At 34.1% G+C, this 12,808-nt stretch overlaps 1 protein-coding gene across 1 annotated transcript; it reads left to right on the top strand.

The window, feature by feature from the left end:
• The first annotated feature begins 99 nt into the window (after positions 1 to 99).
• LOC132722926 (hillarin-like) lies at positions 100 to 12,663 on the top strand. The gene is made up of 7 exons (XM_060707549.1): positions 100 to 115; positions 355 to 410; positions 1,813 to 1,893; positions 4,027 to 4,179; positions 5,082 to 5,311; positions 5,800 to 6,324; positions 12,489 to 12,663. Exons 1-7 carry the CDS (start codon positions 100 to 102, stop codon positions 12,661 to 12,663), a joined length of 1,236 nt encoding a protein of 411 aa, XP_060563532.1.
• The last annotated feature ends 145 nt before the right edge of the window (positions 12,664 to 12,808 follow it).

Below are 12,808 nucleotides of genomic sequence, written 5' to 3'. Positions count from 1 at the left end.
CCATTATATAGTTTTTTTCCATTTGTAGAGCAGAATAAACTTATAATAAATGCCGGTTTGACATAACTATAGACGTATTAAACTACTACGTGGTAGGAAATGCGATCATTTGATTGTAATCTGAATGCAATTGTTTAATGAACGCTGAACGTGATAATATCAATAGACAGCACATAAAATCTTTAACAAGGAATTCTTACTTAGTTGATCGATACTTAATTAACACCTTAGTTACAGGAGTATCAATTATTAGATATTATATACGTGTAAATAAATGGATAAAGTTAAAGTTGAATAAAAGTGTTTTATTGTTAGTTTGAACAATTTGATAAAGTTTATTGGTTAATTTTACAGACGGTGTAGCACAAAGACAGATTTCTGACAGGGTAACGCCTGGCATCTTAAAGCAGGTATTCTTTTTAAAATATTTATATTATCTAATAATATCATTCTGATCCTAAATTTTAGCGAGTTAATTTTTGTTTCATAATGAGCTGTTACGTGATTGCTTAAGATATGAGCCGCGTCACGACAAAATCAACATAGTGCGTTTGCGACAAGCATGGATCCAGACCAGCCTGCGCATCCGCGCAGTCTCATCAGGATTCATGCTGTTCGCTATCAGTTTCCCTACTTGTTAAAGGGTTGGTAAACGAACAGCATGGTTCCTGATCAGACAGCGCGGATGCGCCGGCTGGTCTGGATCCGTGCTGGTCGCAAACCCATTATGTTGGTTATAGCAGGTTTTATTCCTCACAATTTTAGGGGACATATAGATATACCCTTGTCCAACCGTCACTTTGTCATGTTATCGCAGTCCGTCCGTAGACTTGCCAAACAATGAAACTGTGGGCAACCTTGTCATTTGGACACAGTTATAGGACACAAGGTTGAATGTACTAGTAGTTTGAATTTGATTTGTGTTGTTGTCTAGCTTGTTTATTTTCTTTCTTTTTTTTGATAATCAATCGTACGGAAATCAATGCAATAGAGAAAGTAAGAATCCCTTAGGAAAGCTCAACACGGCAAAATTGAAATATTTGGAGGCTCGGTTTGATAGAGCCTATTCATGGACGGTACTGCAAGCGCAAACTACCGTCCACGCCCCCTAGCACCGTCTTAAGCAGAATTCATAATTTAAACATGAAAACGGTAAAATTTTGAATTGAAAAACATCCGCAGATGTGTTCATACGGCGGTTATCATGGAACCTTCAATGTGACACATTCGTACCATTCCATGAAAAGCGGCGTATGGTCACCAATCAAAATAATGCTTGTGCCCTAAATGAGAAAACAATGGCGGGACTAAATAAAATGGAATTTTGAAAGGGGATCTGAGGTCATTAACTTCCTCTTTAAACCTTTAGTGGTTTCAATTAAAGAAGGCATATTAGTCCTCAAAACAAATACATTTTTTTACGACTTTAGAAAGTGCAGACATGATTTTTCTTTTACTTTTAGATAATGTTTTCAGAAAATATTAAATGCCTGTTACTTAAAGAAAGAGGCAATAAATGTTAAATAATTTGTCATAAATGTAGCAAAATCTAAATTAAGTAATATTTTGACTTCCATACAAAATTCTGATTCATTATAACAGTGCCAATTGCCAAAAAGCAACAGACGAAAAGATGGTTCAGGTAATTGGCCAATAAGTAACGTTTTAGATACTATAAAAGTAAACCAACATTAAAAAGCTTTTGAGAGATAAAAATAAAAATCATATATGAAGCATAATGTGTCTTTTACAATTATCAACACGCTTGACATAGATTGAAATTATATGTAAATTTCGTTTCGTTTCTTACAGATAATGAGTGCCCCTGGTCGTCTGTTAACTACCAACCCTGTGTCTGGAAAACAACAGAGCTATCTCTTTTGGTTACGTTCGGTAAATCTCTTTATCGCTACTTTCGAACTAGCGCATGTCGCCGAATTCAATTGTCAACATAGGTATAATATTGTCTTATGTTTTCTGCAAGCTATGCATTGAAGAATGCTTTACTATATAAACATGGTAAGAGTTTCCAGGAATCGTGAAGTTAACAAATTCGTGTTCGAATATACATGTATAGAAAATGTTGTGGCGCTTCCTATTTTGCTTATTTGGCATTGAAATGAGTGTTTCTTCTTTAGAAATAATACGTTTGCCTCTTATTTTCATATAAACAGCAATCCAGATAAAAAAAGAAAACGTTTCAAGTAGATGCAACCTATAGAATGCAATAAAATTTTTAAAGCAAAACCCAAACTTATTATATCTTATAATAAATAAAGTAGCGTTGTGACTTTTGTTAATTCGGTTACCATGCATTTTCGGCTTAAACTCAATAAAAGAAGCAGTGATACAGTAAAAATTTTGAAGTGAGAATTATAAACACATGTGTCCTTCACAGTATGCAAAAATAAAAATCAAATATGCACTTCCCTATTAAAATGTAAAAGCTCAACTGGTGCGTTTTCAAAGTCCGTCAGTGTATATCAATGACACGAGCGTATTTAATGTAAACGTTAATGACCGCCAATTCAGAAAATAGATAGATTTAATGCTTTCCAGAAATAACCTTATACAATCATGTTTAATCAATTATTCCTGTAATAAATGCCATTGATTACACCATATAATTTTATGGATTTAACATCTTGATTATTTTATTTGGCACCTATCTTGTTAACCATCTTAAACGGTCATTTTTCCCGGCACCTGACTTTCACTACAGCATTCAGCAGAGAAAGAACGATTATTTAGTAATAAATATAGAAATGTTATCTCCTTTGGATATATAACCTTATAGCAATAGGGAATTTAGGTTTTCAATGAGTCGTCACCGCTTCAAAAGGTATTTTAATCAGATTGAAATAATTGTGTACATCACGCAACCACTACAATTATCGGTACACAATGCTAGTTAATGGACAAAGTTTAAGCAACGTGTTATCTACGTGATCTAATGTATTATTGCACTCATTACACATCAACTATATTTATCTATTCCACTTCAAATCCTTTATTATTTGAGACACATAACTGAATATAAAGTTATAATCATTTGCAAAACGCAATCTTTAGATTAAAAAAAATACATAAAATAATATACCGCTTGCTATTGTTATCCGACGTACTAATTAATACATTTTACCTTTTTCAATCGTTTTTTTTATGCTAAAATTGCATATGTTCCTGTGTAAGACACTTTAGGGTCAAGATTGTACCTCACAGTGCGCAACGCACCTTGGTATTTGGCCAATAAGTGCGTAACGCACTTTGGGGTGACATCCTAAAATTTGTTGGACACCAAATGCGGTGCTACAGAGGTTAACTATTTAAAATGTACAATGCACAATAGTTAATCCATAACAAAGCTTACGAGAAATAGTTCAAATTACTCCAACAATGAGATGTTCGCAATATTAATGTAAACTTAAATAATGGCATAACTTGGCTAACTATAATACTATATAAAGCCATAAAGATATAATAAAAAAAACCTTATAAATCAAAAGTGGGTGGAATTTTTATAAGCAAATTAAACATGTCCAAATTTAAACTTTAATTAAATGCACAGCCTTTACAAAAAATCATGCTCGAAACACTCATGACTGGTAACCTTATTAAAACCAGCAAACATTAAAGTGATTTATGTCTCAAAAGAAGACCAATCTTCTAAATTACATTCTAAATTAAACATCATCTTAAACTTATTAGTTTCGAATCTCCATTGCTGTTTAATAAAAGCATGTCTTTGAGCAACTATTTCATGATGAAACGTTTCAATACTAAATTTGCTAACGTGGAAATGCCGTCACGACTTTAATTATCAACTGTACGTTCCCTTGACAATTTCAGCAAGCGCACATGGTATATCATCTTCAAATGCCGATATTCTATATAGATAATTAAATAAAGAAGACAAAATTATACTTCTGTTCACACTTAAATTGACGACATGTACTACCTAGGAAATAGCGATTTACGATTTAACAGAGCAAGTTCTGTTGTTCACCAGGCTTGTACTCCTTACAGCCGACATTCAAATATAGCGACAAGCTTGATTGTTATGTCGACGACATCAGTGCCCTAGATCCGGACATTCCTGGACCACACCCACCGCCGACAAAGAAAGCTGAAATATTCAATCTGGACGACTATATTGATGTGGACAACAGAGCTGTGAACGTAAGTGAATGTCATTAAAATAACGTCTAAGCCGCGTCACGACAAAACCAACAAAATGCGTTTGCGTTCAGCATGGATCCAGACCAGCCTGCGCATCCGCGCAGTCTGATCAGGATCCATGCTGTTCGCGATCAGCTTTGCTTCTTGTAATAGGGTTGGTAAGCGAACAGCATGGATCCTGATCAGACTGCGCGGATGCGCAGGCTGGTCTGGATCCATGCTGAACGCAAACGCATTTTGTTGGTTTTGTCGTGACGCGGCTTAAATGTTAATACCATTTGAATGTCATCTCTTATTCTCAATATCTTGGTTTCTTTTATTTCCCGACGATCTATAATAGCTAACTTACGGAGCGTCAGAGGTTGTACTAAAGTGTCCGATGCTAGTAGGGGCACCTGATGTTTTCGCTTTGATGGTTCGACATAACCTGCCCCCCGCCCCCCCCCCCAAAAAAAAAAAAAAAAGAACTATTTTTTTTACCTCATTACTTTATAATATATAATATAGACCAATTGGAGTTAAGATGTTAGTGTATCACGTTGCTGAGATTATTTTTCTTATTACATAAGTAACAGTACTATCAACATCTAAAGTACGTAGGTCATGATAAAAGTGATTGTAACACCAGAGACTTTTTAACCTATAGTACTTTTCGCGTCTACATTCCTTGGTTAAATAACAAAACAAAAAGTAAACATCGTTAGCACCAAAGGTGATAACAGGGACACTTTTATCAAAATAAATCAAACAGACGATTAAAGCATGCAACAACGGATGATTAAAAACACTTTTCAGAGGAAGGACATGGAAACTATTATAGTAGACGGTTGATAATCTGTCCTTTTAATAATATTTTTAAAGGGGTCTGTGTTTTAATTATATATTTTTATTTTTTCCTTCAGACACCAACCAAGTTTTATCGACAGCCATTGAAGGATTTGGTGAACTACCTTATCGCCGGATATGACGATGAAATGTCAAAAATCCGGGTCATTTACCGATGGATAACTGGCCAGCCTATTGATCAACTTCCACTGGAGAAAAAACCTGCGAAGAGTCATGTTCTATTTGAACTGTGGCGTATAAAAAATGAAGAAAAAAGTTATGCTGAGCTTGTTTCTAAGTTATGCAGGTAGATCAAAAATGGCAGATACTTCAATTCAATATACATATACACCAGGTCAGGTTATAATATTGCAAACCTGTCTATTGCAATGCTTGCCCGCCAAAAATTAGTAATATCGGCCAATATCGTAATAAATCGGTCATTTCCGGAACTTTATTTTTCACAATCATCGGTTTTAAATATTTCCATAGTATTTTAACCGTTTATAACCGGAATTTAGCACATAGCGATAAAGGATGAATGATTGTAAATAATCTAATGCGCAAGATTTTGGCAAAACATAACGTTCCGGAAATAACCGATTTGCTACGATATTGGCCGATGTAATTTTTTTTGGTGGGAAAGCAATACAGTCACAATAAACTTTCAGGTAGATTTAGTCTTTAAAAATAGTTCTCTACATTTAATGGTTGTTGCGACATCAGAATAAATTATTATCATTTAAAATACAATTTCTTTGACAGATAAGAAACCAACTTTTTCCTTATATTCAGATATGCGGACATACCCTGTGTCATTATACACGGGACTGTTAAGGGATCAACATACGAAGTCGGAGACCGAATCGACGAGGTCAAACACTTTGGTGAATGGAACGCTGTCTTGGTCGACGGACATTGGCGTTTTATTAACTCTTATTGGGGCACAGTCACTCACGACGTCATTAATCCGAATGGAGATGACGTCATCAAAAATGGAGACTTACCATTTAGACTGTATTATTTATGTGATGACAATTACTTTTTGACTGATCCTGATCAATTTGGTACAACGCATTTACCGATGTGTCAAAAATGGCAGCTAAGAAAAGATCCTCTAATGCAAACAGAGTTTGAGACCATGGCATATGTAAAGGATGGATATTTTAATTTGCATGTACAAACATTGACTCATACACAGTGTATTATAGTGAGTGATTCCAACCAGGTGGAAATAAAATTCACGATTCCTCAACAGTCGTCATTGAACATAGACTTTAAGTGTCGTCTCTTCCTTCTGGAGGATGGTGTTGAGAAAAGGTAAGCATTTCTAAGCTATCTATCATGTCTGATATTATCATAGAACAAAAGTCAAGTGTATAAGTCCAAGATAAATCTATATCAAATTAAAATACGGTTGTAGAATCTATTGTGATGCCATTTCATATAAACTTTTATCACATAAACCGCGGCGCAGGAATGTAATAAACCAATTAAATAAAAACGATATTACACCAGTGTAATAACACTTTGACGCGACGTCATTTGTTACATCGCGCTGATGTTAGCGTTACACAATGGGCGCATCATTGAAAAAATACTCATTTTAACAGTTTACTGTTTTTATTTTATATATGTGATAAATAGAATATTATATTCGTGTAGATTCAATACTAAATTTATTAAACTCGTTGAATAAAACAATATTATGCTCGCCAGAGGCTTGCATAATATGATTTTATTCAACTCGATCAGTAAATTTAGTATTAAACTACACTCATTCAATATCCTCTATTTATCAGATGACTTTGGTTATATATATTAATTGTAACAGCTGCTGGCTACAAGTACGGATGTATACGCTTCTATGGGCAGCTGTCACCGTATGGCTAGCCATTTTTATATCTAACGGGAGTACAAAATATGTCAGGTGACGACTATATTATCAATATATTGTAAACAAAAGATCTTAAAGCATGAAAATATACATAATACTACTATTTCGACGATTTTTTTTCAATGATACAGGCACAAAATACATAAAATACACAGTAACACTATGCTATGAAAACAATACTAAAAGGCAATAACATTAATTCCATTGACAATTTGTAGTTCTTTGTGTTATATTATATGTTAATATTTTAATAGTACTGGAGACTTTACCGGATTGACATCAGCGAATGGGGCGACAACAAGCGTCAAGCACGGGAAATACAATGTAACTCGAGAAGGAAGTTCAAGCCATTCTATGAAAATCCGAGTTTTTTTTCTGTAACGCTTTTTATTGCATGCCGATAACAGCTTTTCTTTGAAGTGCTGCCTGCTTCGATTTATTAAAAACAACACCAACAAAAATAAACATCGATTTTTAGCCTGTACCTCATGTGGTACGTGTAAAAAGTTATACAGAGTGAAAACCCATTATTTCCTTTAACGGTCAGTTTGTTTTTACTCTATCACTTTGATTCTTATTGGCCAGAACGATTTGAATATGGCAAGACAAGCAACCTGACCAAGTATGTTTGTTATCTATTTACGTAGGCTTTGTAGTTTATACCCTTTTAAGAAAATTTACAAAATGTATCCTTATGGATTATGTTTCTTCTTATTCTTCTTATTCCACTTCTGTCTTTTTTCTTTTGTCTTGTCCGGTTGCGATGCTGTATTGGTTTCTTCATCCCTACATAAGTACTTTCCTGGCAAAGTATTACGTATATTGAGGATGGGTGGGCCTGTTTAAAAAAAGGCAACAGAGAGTAAAAGGTGTTAAACATTTAAATCACTTTGAAATGATACGTTGGATGGGTCTTATTCTTCATCTCTGTGGTGACATTCACAAAACCCTGCACCAGAGTGTCATAACTCCTCTATTTCTTTAGGTGATATATCATAAATATCAAAATCCTCATTCCTTTCCCTATCCGGCTTTTCTCACTCATTATCATGTGTGCATTATAATGTGCAAAGTTTTCTAAAGGAAAAGGATATCGTTGAAGGTGAACTTGATCAGTTTTACATTATCTCATTAACAGAAACCTGACTGGCCGCCGCTGTTGATACAGATTGTTTATATTTTCATAATTATCCTCCCCCTTTTCAAAACGACGGAGGTACGGACAATCATGGAGGTATTTTGGTTTATGTTAAAAACACTATCCATGCAATTCAAAGATATATCTAGAGATTTAAAGTGTGGAAAGTATTTGGTTGGAGATTTTCTTAAGAATAGAAACTGCTGTATGATACGTTCTATCGTCCTCAGAATTCTACCCTTCCGTGCTCTCTCAGATAGACATGTCATTCGGTCTCGCTTTTGACACAATTATATCTGATATAGTTATATCCGTATATTTCAACTTAGACGTACAAAAACATACATCGGCAACAAAAATCAATAGCATTGCAACAAATACAATCTGACTAAAGTAATACAACAGCCAACACATTATACTGTTTCTTCAAATTCCCTTTTAGATCTATCTTTAGGCTTCATGAATTGCAGAGTTTCTGCATATGGCAATGGAGACCCCTTTCTTGATCAAGTCGGTAGATGTCACTGCCCTATTTGCTGTATTCTTGATTCCTCTTAACCAACTTCGCAAAATCTCAAAAGAAAAGTATGTCAATATGATAAAAGTGATTATGTAGGTTTAAGAAGGAGATTTCTGCTTTCCAATGGGATACCATTCTAAATGACATCATAGAAATCTATACACAGACACAATCAATTTCATTGCAGCCAAATATAAACCTAACACAATAGTCACGATACGCCAATCATCGCCTCCATTGATGCAAAACGAAGGAAACAAATCAGAAAACACAAACGCGTAAACGACAAAGCACAGAAACACAAAATCCTCATCATTGGCAATTATACAGGCAGATAAAAAAACGTTACTCATACAAGCGAAGCGGCAACAATCACAGAAACTTGCAGACAAACTTAAAAATGGAAATATGTCACCTGCAGATATTTGAAAAATTTTTAAACATCAAATATCAACATCGTCAATAATCAAGGGTATACAAATATTAAAAGATCATGGAAAAATACTGAGATCCCATTATGATTAAGCCAACCTTCTGAACAAATTATTTCAGTCGCAGACATTAATTAGTGATTCCAATTAAATCCCTAACATTCATTCTCGATCAAATAAACCACAGTAAGAAATTATAGCTATCACTAAGTAGGAAGTACTAGATACATTAAAGCTGTTAACATAAGGGAAGGCAGCAGACCCTGACATAATCAACAACAAAATTTTTTCTGAACTCTTTCAAGAATTGACATACCCACTTTCTCATTTTTCAATAAATCAATTGAAACTGGTAAGGGCCCATCTCAATGGAAATTGGCAAATGTCTGTGTAATTTTTAAGAAGATCGATCCTACTATTGCCTCTAGTTATAATCAGCAAAGTGCTAGAACGTATAATTCATAAACACGTCTTTAATTTCTTCATATCAAACAACTGCATAACACATTTGCAATCTGGATTTATAAAGAATGATTCAACAGCAAATCAACTATTGTCTATTTATGACACTTTTTGTCAAGCTCTAGACGGAGGAAAAGAAGTCCATGCTATCTTTTGCTATATTTCCCGAGCATATGACCGCGTCTGGCATGGTGGCCTCATTCATAAACTTAAAGTAATTGGCTTATTTGGTGTTCTTATTCGCTGGTTTCAGGATTTTCTTTCTGGACACTCTAAGCGTCTTGTACTTTCTGGTACGTATTCCGAAGTCTTGCCAATATATTCCATGTTCCACAGCGTTTTATTCTTGGTCCTTTACTCTTTCTTGTATGTATTATTGACATAGTTGAGGATATGAATTTATCCATTCGACTCTTTGCTGATGATACAAGTCTCTACATTATTGTCGATGAGCCACACTCATCTGCTAATATCTTAAATTTTGACCTTTGTAAAGTTTTGAAATGGGCTAATGACTGGTTTGTCGATTTCAACCAAGCAAAATCGAGTCTCTACTTATTTCTCGTAAGGTAATCAAGCCGTTTCATTCACCACTATATACATGATATATGAACAATGTCCCAATCCAAAAAGTCAAACATCATTAGTATTTGGATGTGACCTTTCAAGTAACAGATCTTGGCATGAGCACGTGGCAAAAATAAAAATAAAATCTTGGCAGACAATAAGTATTATGAGAGGTCTCAAATTTGTCGAAAATCCTGCCTTCATTTGACATTTGATTGAATATTTGGATGCTGCCTGGGACAATTCGTCTTACTATGACAAACAAAAACTCCAACCAAAAAATCCAAATCGAGGCTCTTCGTATTATTTCTGGTTGTACTTAACTTGTGTTTATCCAATAAAAAATAAAGAAATTAAGATAAACATCAGGGTGTCGTTTTATCAACGGTCGTACGCCCGGTCGTAGCTAAGATGTTTATCTTAATTTCTTTTTTTTTTCTTTTTTTTTCATTTTGTACATTGATAAATATTTAATTTTAAGAATTACAAGCATACAATATTTTGTTTATATACGAATGTTATCATTAATTACTTTTGTTTCATTCCAAGGAGAGAGTTTCTAAAACAGCTTCAAGCTTTCTATTCAATTCCTTTTTGCATTTTATTATAATTATATTATGTATATATATTTGATTGAAATAAAATATTGTTTCAACCAACCTGACCAAGTAAAACTATTTTTAATTAGTATTTTATCAAACATTTTAACAGTCTTGTATGTTTAAAAAATGTAGGCAAGTAAATTTCATATAAAAATTGAAGTCTTTAAAGTTGCAACTGTTAACAGGAAAAGTACTCTTTTCGTGAAAACTTTCAAATTCTACAATGCTTTTTGTAGTATAAAGACTGTGATTTGTCATAATGATTTACTTTCAACAATCAACATTCAATTAAGTGACGAAAATAAATCGTCATAATAATAAAAATGATAGTAATAATAATATCTTTACACTTGCTCCATGTGGTGTCTAGCGGTTCTCATCTAATACAAAATTGTTCTTGCTCCGTTTTGTACATTGATATTTTGAACACTGAAAAAGACAAATTGTTCCGATTTATGCATAATGATAAATGTACGAAACATTATATTAGACGTTTGCAGCTTACTCTGACCCGGACAGTGGACATCTGATAACAAACAATTGTTGCGGGGAATTTCTCAAAATGGTTGTTAACTGAGATGAGTCAAAATTCAGAACTTTAACTTTCTCATCTATACATGGTAGTGTCGAGAGTTACACTATTTCTGGTGATAAAGACAAAAACACGTTATTATTTATATGACATTTTATTGTCATAATGTATTTGACATGGTGCATTTATATATTTTTTATTTGTTTCATTCATCATCGGAGTTGACTCCGAGTTCTCTAAATAATTTGGGAACTTTCTTTGTGATGAACTTACTGTATCACAGCTGGTTTTCTCTGATCAGTGCTGCTAGTGGCCTTTTTCTATCCCTGCCATTGTTGTTCTCTCCGGCAAGTTGATTCACGATTGCCGGTCTTGGAGCGGCAGGCACGGTTGCCAGTCTCGGAGAGACAGCCACGGTTGCCGGTCTCGGAGAGACAGCCACGGTTACCATTCTCGGAGCAGGTCCGGGTTGTTGGTCAATCGCTACAAGGGGAATGTGGTTTATCGAAACATATTCATTGATTCAAAAATTTTACAGCAGTCACTATTTTATAGTCTAATATTGTATTCTTATAGAACTGTATATTAGGATATTTTATCGCATTTATTTGTCAGGAGTTTTATTATTTCTATAGCCGAAATATAATTTACAACCTTTATTTCCATTTTAATGAACATTAATCATTTTCACTATTTCACTTACAGTTCTAGGTTTGTAAAATTCTTTTCTTTAAGATACACGGTATATATACATGTATATATCCTTGGTCACATAGTAGAAAATGTAATAGGTACGTAAAATCATACAGGGTGACTGTGAAACATGCACTTTCCAATCTCAAGACTTGCCGTGCTATAAGCTCGGTGTGGAGACATTTAAGAAAATTGTTAAGTAACACTGTAATGATATGTGCCGACCGTGCTTGCAGACGGAAAGAAATTGGTTTAAACTATAAACATAAATTTGAAAACTGGATTGTTTTTTATCATTTACTTACCCTTTAACTTTAAATTATATACAGTATTATTATTTTGAGAAAACCCCTGAAAATGATCAATAGTCCATCGTCCGCTGTCCGCATCGGAGTAAGCTGCAAAAGTCTATTATAAGAATGCTTTTCTGTGAAGAGTAAATATGCAAGTCTTGTGCAACATTGTAAAGAAATTTATTCAGACCAGTTTGAATAGCTTTCTTTAGGTAGGATTATTTACCAGAACACTTTTAACAACTGAGGCGGTAGATAATAATCTTGATATATTTGTTATAGCAAACACGTTTCATCACCCGGGTGTTATATTTTTGTTGTTGTTTTTTTTGTATTTCTTTTTCTGCAGAAAAGACCGGTATGTGTTCATGCATCGCACCAACAATAACAACACTCTCACTGTGAAGATACGGCCACCAGAGAGGCACGTGTTCAGATTCGAGCTTTTTGGCAAGGACGTCACCATCAAAGGAGATATCTACGACTATGATTGGATAGTGATTTATAAATTAATCTTTAAGTAAGTGTAAACTATTCTTGAAAGAGTAAGATCACTAAACTATCAAGTGTGTTTCATATTTAAAGCTTAATGATGCTTTTTGTCACAACTGTAGTGTTGGCCATAGATGAATATTTTAAAGTAAAAAACATTAAGTGGATTGGTCTACA

This window comes from Ruditapes philippinarum, unplaced genomic scaffold (assembly GCF_026571515.1).
Source record: "Ruditapes philippinarum isolate M1 unplaced genomic scaffold, ASM2657151v2 ctg4228_1_1_1_1, whole genome shotgun sequence".
Lineage (NCBI taxonomy): Eukaryota > Metazoa > Mollusca > Bivalvia > Venerida > Veneridae > Ruditapes > Ruditapes philippinarum.
The sequence above is the reverse complement of the archived record's forward strand: the minus strand, read 5'-3'. Positions and strand labels throughout refer to the sequence as shown.

Coding starts and splice junctions, on each gene's coding strand:
- LOC132722926 (XM_060707549.1), top strand. Junction 5,312..5,799: donor CTTGTTTCTAAGTTATGCAG/GTAGATCAAAAA, acceptor CCTTATATTCAG/ATATGCGGACATACCCTGTG. Junction 6,325..12,488: donor GAGGATGGTGTTGAGAAAAG/GTAAGCATTTCT, acceptor CTTTTTCTGCAG/AAAAGACCGGTATGTGTTCA.